At 41.0% G+C, this 17,203-nt stretch overlaps 1 protein-coding gene across 1 annotated transcript; it reads left to right on the top strand.

Annotated features, from left to right (window-relative positions):
* The first annotated feature begins 896 nt into the window (after positions 1–896).
* On the top strand, positions 897–8,426 carry urod (uroporphyrinogen decarboxylase). The gene is made up of 10 exons (XM_080504077.1): positions 897–1,057; positions 2,986–3,098; positions 3,216–3,295; positions 3,439–3,501; positions 4,302–4,499; positions 4,692–4,853; positions 5,671–5,805; positions 6,303–6,403; positions 6,874–6,940; positions 8,170–8,426. Exons 1-10 carry the CDS (start codon positions 1,035–1,037, stop codon positions 8,332–8,334), a joined length of 1,107 nt encoding a protein of 368 aa, XP_080360203.1. The 5' UTR covers positions 897–1,034; the 3' UTR covers positions 8,335–8,426.
* The last annotated feature ends 8,777 nt before the right edge of the window (positions 8,427–17,203 follow it).

Genomic DNA, 17,203 nt, shown 5'->3' with positions numbered 1-17,203 from the left:
GTCAGTAATCCTGAAGCCATCCTCATTGGCACCCTCCACCAAACAAACCAGGCAGGCATCACCCACATGACTGTGGCTGATCATTCCATCGCCCATGTCGTCACCAGCCTGAGAGTATAACTGGATTCCGCACGCTCCTTCAATGCCCACATAAGAGTGGTCTGCCAAACCTCCCACAACCATCTGAGTTTTGGGATCTGCGGTCATTTTTTTGTTCCTTACTTTCTTTACTCTTGCCTTGCTGGTTTGTTTCATGTTGCTGTTTGTCAGTGGAGTAAAATTAGCTCTTTTTAGTTGGAAAAGCACAGTTATTCACACAAAGTATATACATATACATCCATCATTCAAAGACACAGGGAGACATTGTTGTAAAAAGTCAGCCAATTTGGCCTATTTTGCCCTTACACAATTTCCTTTTCAGGACTAATTAAATTGGGTATGAACGTATGAACACTGATAAAGGAAAAAGAAATTAGATGAGGGGAGCAGACCTCTTCATATCCTCAAACCATCCTGGAAGGTACGCTGGCACAGAGCACAAGCTCTGTGAAAGTAAATCAAATCTAATCAGTTTTACATACTCAATATACTAATTTGGCTTGTACTTAAATTAATTAAAATACTTTTTTTTAAGTTTATTTTAGTGTGGATTCGCTTTTTAAGCATCTTTGCTTGTTTTTCATAACCAAGAATGCAAGAAATAAAATAGAAATTATATATAAATAAATCAAATATAATAAGACAATAAAAAATATAATATGGAAATATATAAATAGAAAAACAGAAATACTCTGATAAGGACTCGATGTAATTATTATTATTATTATTACGATTTATACTGTCAGTCGCAGTGTGTGACTGCTTCCTGTTATGGTCACGTGATCGTCCAAGATGGCCGCGCCCTGCAGTGGGGGGTGCTGCTGCTGACGGAGGAGCGTCGAGGTGGACTTCACATGACAGCGACTGCCGCAGGTCGTCACTGACGTCTCCAGAGAAAGCCCGGAACCTCCTGACACCTCCGCAGACCTGCCGACATGAGCAAAAACGACTTAATCCTGTAAGTACGTCCTTTGTTATTCGTACGACACGTTGTTTTTTTTTAGCTGCTCGTTTCAATCCGTCATTCTTATAAAACAGCTTGAATTAATCGGTTCGTATTTACACTGCATCCGCCTCTGTTACAAAACGTTATGGAAACCTTTCGGATTATCTAACTTTTTCTGTAACACTTTTAAACCATTCGGTACTGGCTTAGCTCCATCTGTAGGACATTTAATAACGTGTCCTTACAAGACATGTTCACTTGTTTAAAATCCCTTTTTTAAGTTTCTATGTTGAATTTTGTGAGCGAATGATAAAACGACTTGGGAATGTCAAAGAGATTCAGGCTGTAAATACATATTTCGTGTTTAATTTCCTGGAAGGCTCTGTTTTACGCCTCAGTTTCAGGTATCCTCTTCCTCAAGATTTCTGGCACGTTTCCTCTTTTTTATTTTGAAGGATCTGTATATTGCAATAGGGGGCGTTTTAGAGTAAAATAAAATACATTTCAGAACGGTTTGGAGTGTAATTTTAATAAAGAATGTGTGAGGGATAATGCATAAAGTCTGAATCATTTCCTTCTTTCTACTTGATTTTCTGTCGAACGCACATCTTTGGATGGATATGTAAAAAAAAAAATCTAGAATAAAAATGTGGAGTTGTCACTGAGTCATCCAAAGATCCTCAGCTGTTCATTCTCAGACTTCCACCATCTCAATTATGAACATTATGGAGAAATGGAAACATTTAGTCTTTTACTGACGGTTAATCTTCAGCATGCCATCAGAGGGAAACTTCTCTGTATATTTAGAATATGAAAACTCTTTCTTGTGATTATGACGAATAATCAGGATAAGACAAGGATGAATCACGTCATGTAGTAATCGCTGTTGTTCGGTCTGTCTGTGTTCATATTATATTTTATAATATTATAATCTATAATTGTCTGGTGATATTCCATCCATCTGTTACAAACTTTATTCAAGTTAGGGTCACATGGGGTTTCCCAACAAAGCAGATTCAATCCTAGACATTTAGAGAGAGAAAAAAAAAAACATGCAACCAATGTTTGAATGTTTGAAAGAATATATACTTGCCAATTTTCATTCAATTGTCACTTGTAGTGTGTAATTGCTTTCAAAGCCAAAAGGCTTATTTATTGTCAAAAAAAAAAACAACCCAACCTTTCTTTGCATATTTAATATTTGAAGTTAACACAGTAAATACCAAAGTAGATTTTATTCTCCAGATTGTGATGCATCACTGGTCTGTTCAAAGCAGCCTCTCATTCAACCGTTTTCAGCACTGCTCCGAGGTGATAAGAGGAGAGAGGAGCGTTATCTCTCGTCATCACTCTGGTCTGGACGGCCCCCCTGCTGGGGGCCTGACATGATTGCAGGGAAAAGGGAGGAGCGCGTCTTTTATTTGAGATAACAACAGCATTCTATTGTTTTGTGTCATGTTGAGAAACGGTAACGGCTAACCTGCATCCTCATTCCTGAAAATGGACTTGAAAGTAAAGTAAGAAGTTGCACAAAGTTGATGACTTTAAGAGTCAAGTTACATCAATGACGGTTGAATGTAATGGAACTGTTTCAAATAGTTTTAAAATTAGTTCTTGGTGTTTCATATTAAATCCAGCCAACTTTTTGTTGATTATATACAAGTTGTTTGTATAAATCTCGTTCAATCATCTTTACCTTTACACTTGATTACATTTCAGCACTTTCACCACTCAAATCAGTACATTTACTTCAGTCAAAGTCAGGTTTGGCACTCGTATCTTTGTTTTGGCTTAAATAAAGAATGTGAGTACCTTTTCCCTTTCAGCTCTTCAGAACCGTAACATCCCAGATCTGGGATGGGATACATGCAATTGTACGGTCATACGCTGCAGAGCCGCTTAATACTGATGTTAATGTCAAGTATTTTTTTTTCCTGCAGCCCCAAAGACTTTCCTCAGTTAAAGAACGACACATTCCTGCGAGCGGCGCGAGGAGAAGAAACCCAGCATGTGCCCGTCTGGTGCATGCGACAGGCTGGGAGATACTTACCAGGTACCAACTTCTGGACGTTTCTTCTTTTTCATTCTCACATTGATTACTGCTATTTTCTTGCGTGAGATCTCATTCACTCTCTCACTGCCCTTTAACCTGCTGAATCTAACGCTGCAGAGTTCCGTGAGTCAAGAGCGGGGAAGGACTTCTTCGAAACGTGTCGGTCACCCGAGGCCTGCTGTGAGCTCACCCTGCAGGTAGATGGCGGGAATCCCTTCCTTCACTTCGTTTTGGCTCAATGGCTGCAAGTCGAGGGAATAACTGAAACGCTCTCCTCAGAAGAACATCAGTCAGCAAAATTGAATGCAACTTTCCTCCTTTTGTTTGACCTCTTTTTCAGCCTCTGAGACGTTTTCCCTTCGATGCCGCCATCATCTTCTCGGACATCCTGGTTGTCCCACAGGTAGAGCCGTCAGTCGCTACGTGTTTTTATGTAACCTTCATTTCTGGAGCCCGTTGAAGGCAACCAGTGCTGTACATGAATAGACATTAAAAATCTACAAATCATGAGGCGCAATCAGTAAAAAAAAAAACAATAACAATATGTCTCAAGCTGTGCTAAAAACCAAGGAATAAAAATGGGTGTGAAGTTTTTACTGCTGGCTTCAACCAGGTAGATAGATACATGTCCCATGTTTCTGGGCACCATGGTGTTTGTGTTTTGGTTTCAGCTGATAGGTGATATGATTAAATGCTATGGGTTTAAAACACATGACATTATTCCATTAAAATCTTCCATACATTTCTCTTTGTGTGGTCTTGTGCGGTTGGTCAATAATAACGATTACTGTTCTTTATTGACATTTGATTGGGACAAAGCTCAGCCTGTTCGCTTTGTAGTCGCACTTATTTGTGATTTTCCATAACTTCGAGGAGCGACTCGGGCTTCCGTGCATGCATTGGCAGCATAACGAGCGAAATGTCCTCGTACGGCAGGTACACGCGGTGTAAAACCTATTCTGTGTTATATTTGACGGGAAGCCTCTGTGGTTTGTGCTCCTCACAATGGACACAAAACTCTATTCATTCTATTCATTTGGATTCCATATTTGAATAACCTGCACAGCACTTTAGTCCACGGGAGAGGTTTTTAGAATGTGCTTCGTGAATAAACTTTGACTTAATTTCATGGAAAATATTCACGGGGGACCGTTTCTCATTCGAGTCTCGTGGCGTGGCTCTTTCCATTCCCGCTCCCTCTAGGCCATGGGGATGGACGTCCAGATGGTGGCAGGTAAAGGTCCCACATTCCCAGAGCCCCTGAAGGAGCCGGAGGACATGCAGCGCCTGCGGGTTAAAGTGGATGTCGACAAGGAGCTGGGCTACGTCTTCAGAGCCATCACGCTGACCAGACACAAAATAGAGGGCAAAGTGCCGCTCATAGGATTCACTGGAGCTCCGGTTAGACACACACACACACACACACACACACACACACACACACACACACACACACACACACACACACACACACACACACACACACACACACACACACACACACACACACACACACACACACACACACACCTATAAGAAGATGCTCAGTTAGTGAGATGAAGTTCTCTTTTGTCTGTTCTGTCGTCTCCACAGTGGACGCTCATGTCCTATATGATCGAAGGCGGCGGCTCCAACACCCACTCGAAGGCAAAGCGTTGGCTCTACCGCCACCCCGAGGCCAGTCACATCCTGCTGAGGATGCTGACCGACGTGATCGTGGAGTATCTGCTGGGCCAAGTGGCTGCTGGCGCTCAGGTCAGGTCTCACGTCCAGGCGCTTTGTTGGAGTTCAGAAGAAAGTGCTCTCGTGTTTTCCATACTACAGAAATAGGATTCACACCTGGATGAACAGTTCAGGCTTGTGTCCTTTGTTTGAAGTTTAGATTCCAAAATTGTAAAGAAAGTACACAGGCTGCAAACACTTCTTCCAGGAATAGCCCTGCTTTTCAGTTTTGGTCAAATAAAACAAACAAAAAAAAAGTCTGAGTGGTGTCACACGGTGCCGTTTATATCAAAGGTTGGAGGATTTGAGGGCAGCAGGGCGACTTTAAAAAGAATTTAAAAAAAGAAAACACTTTTTCCCCTGTCAGCACAACAAAGCTTCATGTGATCCCATAGGAGTAAAAAGGTATTTTTTTTATTGGGATTATTAATGAAGTCTCCACTGCGGTTTTAGATATGCAGTTTTTGGTAGCCTATCACAGTGCCTGAATAAATGAGCAACTTAAAACCAATAGTGGGCAAGCTAAAGTCCGGGACCCCCATAGGGCGGGCGCCGGTGACCACAGTGGGCCTTTGAGCATTTTCAAAATTAGATTAACACTTGTCAATAAAATAGATTAAAAAAACAACTGTTTTTCGAACAGCCTATGGCTATTTGGAAACCACTGCTTTAATTGATGACTTTAAACAGGGAGGTAACTCATGATGACGGGACCTCTCCTCTCCTCTCCTCCCTCGTCGCTACGATGTGATCAGAGTCTTATAAAGCTACTTGTGTTGACGACGCTATCTCTGCTTCACTCATCCTGATCGATGAATTCCCTCTCGGCATTTGTATTTGTGTTGCACAGGCTCTGCAGGTGTTTGAGTCCCACGCCGGCATTTTGGGGCCGACAGAGTTCAAAGATTTCTCGCTGCCTTACCTCCGAGACATCGCTCGCCGTGTCAAAGATAAACTGAAGGAGGCGGGGCAGGACGTTCCCATGGTGAGTCAAAGCGACACATCCACAGCTGGTATGCTACGTTTTTTTTTTGTTTTTTTTGATAAAAATATTAAATATTAAATAAATATTAAAGGGGTTAACCCCTTTTATATTTTTATTTTCAAACGTAGACTTTAAAATGTCAGAATCCAGGGTTCAGTTTGTACTTTTGCTCTATTTCAGATTATTAAATTCACACAAAGTTTAAAGTGTTGGTTTTTTTTCTGAATTGGATCATCAGGAAAGTGAAAATCAACAGCAAAGGCTGATCTCTTAACCATATAATTAGTAAATGGGGTGTGAAAGTGAGTAAAGGGTGTAACGGAGCAACTGATCGACAAGAAGCCCTTCGCAAATCCGAGAGATTCTCCATCCAGCCTCCCGCCGTTACACTTACTCGCCTCCAGGTGGCAGCATTTCACAAAAAATGGTTGGTGGAGGAGCTCGTTGAGGCCGTCAAGCTCATTTGACTTTCTTGGTGCACCGTGTTTGTGTTTCAGATCGTGTTTGCGAAGGATGCTCACTACGGCCTGGAGGACCTGTCTGAGTCTCACTACGAGGTGGTCGGGCTGGACTGGACTGTCGACCCGCAATCTGCACGGTAACAGTCAAGCCTGCATGGTTAACACACACACACAGCGTTTATGTGTGCTTACGCAAGTGTTTTGGGTGAATTTCTGCTCACCAAGCCCCGTGTTAAAAAAAACACGCCACATCAGCTGCAGTCCACTGTTAAATTTCAACCCGTGCTGGCTCACCCTCTTGTCGTTTCCTGGAAGAAAAAGAAATTAAGCTTCGCCGCAATTTGTAGAAATATAAATGACAGACTCTTCCAGTCTCACAATCCACAATCCGCCTGGGGAAAGGATGTGTCCAGAGCGGCTGTGGCCCCTTCCAGCAGCAGGTTAACTATTGCTGACCTCCCTCTCACCCGTCCCTGGTCTGTCACTCAGTGACTCGGGCTTCAAGCCAACAAACAGGGACGCTTCCTGCCCTGCTCATCAAATGCTTAACTCGCTGGTTGAAGGATTAACTTGTGCATCCTGTGATATGTGTTCTGTGTGTATTCAGGGAGCGCACAGGAGGGAAGGTCAGCCTGCAGGGAAACATGGACCCTTGTGCTCTGTACGCTCCAAAGGTAACATCCACTCCCACTCTGGTTTGCTCACAGGCACATACTTTACTTGTTTTCTTTGCCGTCCTGAGCCTGTTGACTCACTCCGGTGGAAGTTGAAGGTCTCTCTAAACATTTACCCCCAAAAAAATCAAAACCCTCCTCTGAAAGGTTTGTGAGAGAAGATCATTCTTGGACAAAGAGACACCAAATTGTGAGCAGCCTCGGCATGAGAAAGAAGAAAGATGTCTGTTGCAGCTGTGCTTCTGGTCCTCGTACAGTGCAAAGGAAAAGCCCCACATGTACTGCAGCCACTACAGCAAACTACAACACCCTGCAGTGGCAAATAACGTGTGCAGCGAACGCACATCCACTGCTTGAGTGGCGCATTCAATGCAGCGAATAACTTGCTTTTCCAGTCCGTATGTTCCATAAGGTTCCTTGTAAACCAACGTTATGTGACTCGCCTGTTTCGGGCCTGTGTACGCAGATGCACACGTACATACTGTGTATCGAAGTTCAACATTTTGAAGGTATTCTTGGCTCTTTCTCCACCGTTTGAACTTTCCATCTGGTTCGCAGGGAGCTTGGCTGTGGTCCAACGCACCTTCAACTTTCTGATAATAATAGCAGCTGTGGTCACAGAAGCATCAAGCTGTTGCTGATTTTACCTCGAGTGTGCTTGGCTGCGATCGTCTTCCTCCTCTCTCCTTCGCGAGTTTCAACACACTCTCTCGTCGATTAAAGCAAACCGGCTTTTCATGAAATGTAGACTGATAATAAGGGAGCGTCACAGTATTTCACTTATTTTATTCTCACGTTTGTGGTTATATTTGTGGATTAAGCACGTGGGGTCTCACAGTGAGAATGTCCCAGATGCAAGACTTTTCTGTGTGGAGTTTGCATGTTCTCCCAGAAAACATGTGCTTGATTTTGATTGGTCTTCATCTGAGATTTGTTAAACTGCCGTTCAGTCATGACGGGTTGTTAAACGTTTTTTTTTTTTTTACTTGCTCAAACATGCAAACATTACATCACAACCTGTTTGTGATTCGTTTAATCTTCACCGTCTGCACAACCACATGTCAAAGAAAGACGTTCGATATTTCAAAATAAACATTAGGTTGAAGCTAAATGAGTCTCTCAGTTTTCAAGGAGCCTTGGAATATGTAAAGCCAGAGTCCCCCGGAGCCATGCGAACTGTGCACAGGATGATCCGCTGAGCCTCGACTCTTTTTCGCCTTCTTTCTCAGGAGCGCATCTCCGACATCGTGAAGAAGATGGTGGAGGGCTTCGGCACGAGGGGCTACATCGCCAATCTGGGTCACGGCCTGTACCCCGACATGGACCCGGAGAATGTGGGCGCCTTCGTGGAAGCTGTGCACCAACACTCGACACTGATCAACAAACAGATGTGAAGATGTCTCGCGAGGAAGTTTCTGAACCAAAACAGGCTTTATTGATCATGACTGGGAAATAAATGTATGATATTGGATTATTGTAATAAAAACTGGGAAAAGTCAAGAGTATCTATGTTTGGGGGAAAAAAATATTGCCTTCTTGTGAGTTTGGAACTTTTGTCTAATGACTGGAATGCTGATTTAAAAAAAAAAAAAAAAAAAATGGAAATCTGACATCATTGCAATATTATCCAATGAAAAATAGAAAAATCTTCAGTGTTTTGTTGTCCATTGCAGCTTTTCGGGATAAACAACACGCTGGTTTTTCCTGAAGACAAGATTTTCTCTTCATCTCTCTTCATTGCATGTGTTTATCTGAGCGGGAGTGGATTATGTGTTGAGATGAAGCGGGATGACATTGTTTTTGCAAGTGCATGCACATTATTTTTAAGTAGTACGGGATCATATCTGTACTAATATTGGATGTGTTTGAAGCAGCTTTCACGAGTACGTGACGTATTCCCTCGTATTGTCCAATCGGAAGTCCCAGCTGTGACACTCGGATCATTCATAATACAATACTACATAAAAGCCACAAATCGCTAAAAAGATGTAAACATCTTCAGTCTGAGAGGAGTGTTTCATCTGTATGACAAGTTTTTTTTAACCACAAAGGATGTTGAAGTCAAAAGGAAGAGGGGGGGGGGGAGGCATCCAAACTGCCATGAAAACAACAACAAAATCCGGTTGGGTTTGGCAAAAGGGTTCCATCAAGGGACGCAGCTCCAGTTATAAAATCTATTTTTTAAAGGAAAAATGTCAGCACGCTGCAGTTGATCATTCCACCGTCTAACATCTCAACTGTGAACAAATCCCCCGCTGGCGCTCAGCATGAACAATTTCATTTTTATTCCTTGCTGATAGAAAATCTTTTAAGAAGCGCACATTTTAGAAAGAAGACGCTGCTTTGTCTGGGATTTTTTTTTTTTTTTTTATCCCCCTACCTGAATCAGATATTTTAAAACTCACAATAGCACTACAAGTGGTGCAATAAGTGAATAAATATGAAACATTAACACCTTCATGTGTCAATCTTGGTTTCTTGTTTGTTTTTTTTATGGCCATATAAAATTTGTGTGCCAAAAAAAAAAAAACAGAATGAAGCAATGAGCTGAAATCTAAAGAAAAATCAGTTGAAAACAATTATTTAGACTGAGCATCACAGCCTTCTTTTGTGTTACTTGACTGCATCGTTACAGCGAGTTGGCATGTGATTGGCTGAGAGTGGGGGGGTTTGCAGTGTGGCACACAGCTAATGGAAGCCCTCCAGTGTGTCTCCATGGAAACAGGTGCTGATCTCCTTTCATCTCCTCCACGAGGTGCCTCTCCCGTCCACTTTGTATGGGACTTTTTTTTCCCCACAGTTCTTTGTGTTTCATTTGTAAACGGTTTGCTGTGAACATCTCACACTCTAATCAATTGGTACTTGGATGATGACAAATCGTCCCTGAAGATTTCATGTAATTTCTTTTTTGCAAAAAGTTGGTCATACATACATACATACATAGGCAAAAGTATTTAAATATTATTCATTTCTTAAAAAAAGAAACCCAAAAAAACCAATACAGGAAGCTTAGAGTCATTAATGTCACAGAAATGTGACTGTAAACTGAAAACACTCTTTAACGGTGAAGGTTACATTCTCAGTCTGTGATCATAGTGTGGTGGTTGGCGGTGTTGCCTCGCGACACGAAGACCTGATTTGAATCTGGTTTGCATGTTCTTTCTCTGCCTGTTTGAGTTGTCTTATCTTCCTCGATGATCCAAAGACATGCTTGTAAGTTTGGCTTTAGACTCTCAATAATGCAGCTTGTTAAAGGCTGAGAACCTGTACAACGTTCACCAAGATAGAAGATTCTGGGTATTTCTGACAACTAAGCACACTGTTGTTTTATTTCCTATTATAACTGTGTGATTATAGTCTCATATGGACGCTTATGTAGTTGTCGCCCACTTTCAAATTTAGGTTCAATAAATTCTATGATTAACTTGGTTGAGTATGCAACTCGCCTCACCGACATCTTCCCTGATAATGAACCAACTCAAATGTATTATTAGAGCAATATTCAGACGTTAGGCAATCCACAGTGCTGTGCAAAGAAATCAAAGAAATACATTAAAGCAAGTGATTAAGAGTATGAAATACTTTAAAACCTCTCACATTCTCTCCCACACATTCATTCTTTTCATTAGATTGACTTTGCTTCTCACTTTTCCCATATTGGTGTTCGGTGTTCCAAATCATGCCCTAATGCTACATCTTCTCATCAGAGGACCCCACATGTCACGCTGTTCTGGGAACCTGCTCAAACAACAGACTCAACTCGCATCCAACAGAGAGATAATGCATTTCTACAAGAGCGGAGGAGCTCCGTGCATCTTTTGGGAACACCAGCCTCACACGGGGTATCATTGTGTTGGGAACGCTGGTATTGCACCGGGATGCCAGCGGGTTGGGAATCAACTCTATGAACAGTTTCGATAATAATTGATAATTATCAAAAATGTGAAACGGGCGTTACCCCAAAATTATCTTATGCACATTAGATCCCATTTTTTCCAAGTAATAATTAATAACCGAACAATTCCGTCATAGAAATAATACATTTTTACAGTGAAGAAGGCACTTCAATGCTTCGCGTCAATTATATGAGAATCAAAAAGTTGCATATAAATGATGTGAAGCAAAACGATAGAAAAAAAAAAAAGTGTTGCTTTGGAGTCCTCAGCAGACTGGCCCAGATAATGATGCAGAGACGAGACAGCTTTAACTGGGACAGAAGTGAAACAACGTCCTGCCTGAAGGTGTACCAACACTTTGGATCAGTCTGATGTCCTTTGAGAGAAGCTTTGTAATGTGGGCCTGTAAAAATAAACACCTGAAATGGTCCAGGACAGTGTGGCCTCCTACCGTTTAAAAGATGAATTTGAAAAAGAGAAAAAAAAATAAATGTGCATATTAGAAGGTACTTTCGAGATTGGAATGTTTTCTGATATAATGAGAAGTCATCACTCCCCACTGGGATCACCATGAGAGTCCGTGTCACTTATTAGGTTAAATTCAACCAACAGGGCAGCAGCAGGTCAACAATCTGTGTGATTATTTAAAATTAAGTGAGTCAACCTGTATTTGAACAATGAATCAAATATAATGCCAATATCAGAACTGCAACACAATACATCAGTTAACAGAGCAGGAAATATTGCACAGGCTCCAGGAGATCCACAAGATGGAGAATAAATGAAATATATATATAAGAAAATGTATAGAAATATAAACAGAATCAAAATAGTTACTTTAATGAAGAATATACTAATAATGCATACAGTCCTTTTATTATTAAAATCTAATAAAAGTTTTAATTTAAACAATTACTAGTCTTAAACAATGTTTAAATGTTGTCCCTTGAAACAAATGTAGATTTTTTTTTTTTGTGATGTTTAAAAAAAAATTCTTGAAAAAAGTACTGTTGAAACTAATTACATAATGATAATTTCACGTATTTCATCATAAATATGTAAAATCTTTTGCTTTAGTCTATTGCGGACAAGGAAAAATAGTTCACTTAAGACGTTTGTTCCAGTTGTTTTCATAGTTCAGAAACACATCGAGGTGGGAATTCCGAGTTTAAACGGAAAAGCATTGGACTCTGTTGGGAATTTCTCATGGCTCACTGAATGCAGTGACAACAAACATTGTTTTACTGTTGTTGTTTTGTTTTTTTTAGTTTTGGTCATTTAAAATAGAAACAATGTTTTTTGCCAGTGTTTTGCTGTTCACATCAATAAAATATGATTTTTTTTTTTTAATTCTCAGAAAATGCTTTTTCAGCCTTCAGCTTTCAGGGATCAAGCATCCGGATTGTTTTCCAAATTACACATCATATTTTGGAGCATGAGTGACCTGGGAGACATCGTGACCTGAAACAAGTCGAAACAGCTGATTCTTTTTGTTGTTCTTTAAAATTGGTTGAAAATGTGCTTTTATTGCTCTAGAGGTACACACTGGAATTAAAAAGATGCCTGAAAATACAAAGATGATCCACATTCTATCTTATATATTCTAAATTACATTTAGTTCCTTAAAAAAAAAGTCATGTTCAATAGGAACATTTTGTATTTATTTTAATGTTTCGGGCTGTACGTGGTTCTGAACTCCTGACGGAGCAGTTTCACAATAAGAATTCTTTGTACAGTTTCATAATTATATTCCATTAAGTACTTTTCCGAGATTATCTAATGCTGTTTATGGCATAGTCATGAAGAAAACAAAGAAATATTCATGTTATCATGATGCTTCTTCTGGCTTGCTTTGGGTTTAAAGGTCATTTGGTGACACTTGAAGCCATTTCCTGCTCAGGCATGTATGAGATTTAAAAAATAAAATAAAATAATCCTTTTAAAACAAAGAAAAAATAATCAGGCAGTTTGAATCTGATCAGAGTCTTTTCTCTTCATGTAAGTTTGGCAATTTAGCAAATGGGTGGGCAAATGCAAATCCGTATTTTATGACGGCAGGATTCCAGTGCTTCGCCACTGTAATCATTACAGGGGCTCAAAAAAAAGATCTCTTAATCCAAAATTTGTGTTTTTCTCTGGGAGGCAGCACAGAACGGCAGATAAGCAGATTCTGGTTAAATCCGCTTGTTGTTGTTGTTGCTGCTGCCAATGTTGCTGTTGTCGTACAGTTTTCGAGCAAACATCATGTGACCGGTTTATGCTTGGGCCCCGGATGTTCACACTTTCAACAACATTGTGATCAAATCACAAAGGACAGTCGCCATTTATATGTTTTCAATTATTAAACTGCTGCAGAGCCACTTTGGTGGAGAGATTCACCGAGTGGAAATTATTTGAAAGTGATTTAAGTTCTAAAAAAAAAAAATGGTTCGAACTTAACCGTTTCTATTACAACCACAGATTCCTTCAGTGTAACAATAAATAGTATTACCATAACAATGTTTCTCACTGTATTTCATTTATGTATAATTCATGTATTTTAATATTAATACAGATATGTTTCAATGAGCTTTAAAGGAGTGCATAAAGATTTTTTTTTATTGGCTTTTAAGGGGTTGAGTTATTGTATTTACAAGTTAATGATGAAAGGGATAGTTTCAACTGTGTAAAAATTTGGTTTTTTTTTTCTGTTTTTAAAAACAGCCTGCCTTGGTAGCTTTTACTCATCATGAAAAAAAAAAAGACTTTGAGGATGAAATTTATTATAGAGATATTAATATAACCCAATAATAATGATGTAAAAATATGAAGAAGATCTCAGAGTATTAGAGATGAAAGCTTTCTTCCTGAAGCTGCCAAATAAAAGGCTTTTGAGAGGTAACTGTGAACCTGAGGCAAAAATCTATTAAAGCGTGTGTTGTTGTTGATGATGATGGGGAGACATCACTCGGATGTTGCAGGTCCTTTGTTGATTACCTGCTAAAGATACTTGACAAAAACAAAAGAGGGAGAAGATAAATTAAATTTAGAAATCAAGCGCCTGAGTAATGAAGCCTGTCTGACAGTGAGGAGTGTTATTAATATATACACCAATACACAAAGACTAAATGAGGGGAGGAGAGCAGTGGGATTCATTCATCTTCCTTTTTTTGTGTTGCTGTAGTACACACACACACACACACACACACACACACACACACACACACACACACACACACACACACACACACACACCTTTGTAGTGGCCCCCATATTGTGTAAATAGTGAAGACAAATGAACAAAAATCACTGCTGATTGTCGGCAGGTAAAACTGAAGAGGCTGTACAGGGGCCTGTGTGTCAGCGGGCCATCTGGGAATAAAGTGACAGGCAGTATGTGTGTGTGTGAGAGAGAGAGAGAGAGAGAGAGAGAGAGAGAGAGAGAGAGAGAGAGAGAGAGAGAGAGAGAGAGAGAGAGAGAGAGAGAGAGAGAGAGAGAGAGAGAGAGAGAGAGAGAGAGAGAGAGAGAGAGAGAGAGAGAGAGAGAGGGAGAGAGGGAGAGAGGGAGAAAAGGAGGTAACAATGAATCTGTGCTCTTTAGAAATGGAGATCAATTTCCACATGGACGCCTTTAAAGGCTTTGGCAGGAGAATAATATGTAATTGTGCATGTTTTTGTGTTTGTGTGTGTGTGTGTCAACCATTTCAATAGCTGTATTTGTGTATTTGTGTGTTTGTCTGTGTGTGTATGTGTGAGTGTGTGTGTATGTGTGTGCGTGTGGGGTGGGTGGGGGGCTTTTATGTGCGTAATTTGTTTTGTACAGAGGATGAACAGGTGTGTGTGTGTCTGTGTGTGTGTGTGTGTGTGTGTGTGTGTGTGTGTGTGTGTGTGTGTGTGTGTGTGTGTGTGTGTGTGTGTGTGTGTGTGTGTGTGTGTGTGTGTGTGTGTGTGTGTGTGTGTGTGTGTGTGTGTGTGTGTGTGTGTGTGTGTGTGTGTGCGCGTGCGCCTTTGAAGGAGGTCCAGGCTCCATCTCTCAGCAAATCAGCAGGCCTGAAAATCCAATCTGCCTGGAGAGACAGCAGGCTGTACATCATCTGCCATGGATGGACACTATCAGCGCTTTATCAGTGATCACACACCCCCAAACCCACCCCCACGCAAAACACACACACACACACACACACACACACACACACACACACACACACACACACACACACACACACACACACACACACACACGCCACCGTGACAGAGACTGATAGGCATTATTACCATAGTGCTTGTGTGGAGGGAGAAGGGAGGCAGAAAGTAAAACTTTAGTCTGAGGACCTTGAGATGCGTCACACAGACAGCTGAGACTGGTTTGCTGACAATGCCGTCCTTTTCCAGCCTGTCCGCCATGCTGATATGAACCTCAACTTCTCAACCTGTCTGTAAAACCATGTAATGCACTGAATTCACCAGTCAGTAGAAATCAGCGATATATTCTCTCATTACCTTCTCTCACTGAAGTGTTGCTTTCTGAGCATCAGGTTAGCTCAGAGTCAATAATATATTTGATTACTGGAAGCAGTCACACTTGCATTATTCCACAGGAGATATAGATATAGATAAGTGCATTAGTGCCGCAGTGTATCAATATTACATCAGCTGAAGGGCAAAACAACACGTAAACATGTCTCATCAGTTATTTCATCTCATTCCACACCGAACATATCAAACATCACATTCGACATATTATTGTAGTCGTCGATGCATTAAAAATTAACTCTTAACAGCAGTGTTGTGAATAACCTGTTTGAAAGTAATACATCAGTGTGACAGCACTACGATTGGCAGCAATGCTTTGGTAGCTGCTATAATGGAATTAGTCATGCAGTTACAGTCACTCAAGTTTCAGTGTGGCCTCTCACTGATTACTGTTGTCTTACATGGAAATAGTTGCAGAGCTCGTGTTTCTCTGTTCACTGACTATTATATTTACATACATACATACATACATACATTTATGGTTTTGTAATAAAACTTAGCATAACACACTTTAAAATACATTTAAAACTGTGTTTCAATGGAACAATTCAAAGATTTACACTCATTTTAATTCTATACAGCAGAAAATGAAGGGGAAACAAACAGGGAAACAGCAGCCCATTCATACAGATGATCATCTAGATCACCACATTAATCGGACACAGAAATATATCAATGTAACATAATTTACAAGTAACTGAACAATTGATCTTTATGGAAAGCAGTGGAGAGTGACATTGTGGGGAAAGTAAAACTCTCCTGAACTGAAACGCGTCTCACTAAACGAGTGTGCGGTGGGGTTTGTCACAGACGTACAGCTCTGCTGCTGCTGGGACCGGAAGCACACATGGTTCAGCCTCCGGGGAGGGTGATGTGCTGGGCCGAGCAGCGGAGGCCACTGTGTGTTTGTTTGTTGATGATGTGTGTGTTTTCACTCATTCTGAGTGTCTGAATTTAAATTACAGAGAGAGAGAGAGAGAGAGAGAGAGAGAGAGAGAGAGAGAGAGAGAGAGAGAGTGAGAGAGTGTAGGACGCTGTGCACACTGAGGAGAACAATCTAGCATACAGCAATCACTTCTCCATCTATCTGTCTGGATAATTAATATAAATCTGCTCATTTATCATCAGCCAATCAATCCACATTTACACACACGCACACACACACACACACACACACACACACACACACACACACACTTCCTGATGGCCTGATTGTCTGCCTATATGGTTCTGCAGAAATCCGTAATGAATGAGAACGAAGTGGTGACGGAGAGAAGAAAAAGAATTGTGATTAGGAACAAATGAGTGAAAGATTGATGGAACTCCAGCAGCCTCCGTGTGCTTCATTTATCACTCATGCAGATTTGACGGGTTCAAATGCACAGATTGGATCAGGGCAAGCACACCAGCTTTTAAAGCTCCTTTTCAAACCATGTGCTGTTGGGTCCTTGGACGATGGATTTATAGCTAAGTTACAGTAGGTTCAAAGTACCACCTCAAAGATATACTTGTAAAGGGGTGGGAGACTTCATTGATGCATTTCATAAGCGCTCCACTGGTTTCAAAGGGCTTCACGTGATCAGACACATTCACCCACACATACATGAACCCCGTCATGCAAGCTGTTCATCACTGAGACCCGCCTGTGGTTAAAGGTCTTGCCCAAGGACACTGCAGCACATAGACAGGCAAAGAAAGGGATCAAACAACTAGCATAGTAAACGCAACCCTCTCTACCACCTCAATGCTCAAGTGCCTGGTTACAACCCAGAGGCACACAGTTCGAGGGGGGGCTCCAGTTACACGAGTGGAGTTTTATTGTGGAGGAATGGGGAGCTGAATGTACTGGCAGGGG

This window comes from Blennius ocellaris (assembly GCF_963422515.1).
Source record: "Blennius ocellaris genome assembly, chromosome: 10".
Lineage (NCBI taxonomy): Eukaryota > Metazoa > Chordata > Actinopteri > Blenniiformes > Blenniidae > Blennius > Blennius ocellaris.
This window is presented reverse-complemented; position numbering and strand designations above follow the sequence as displayed.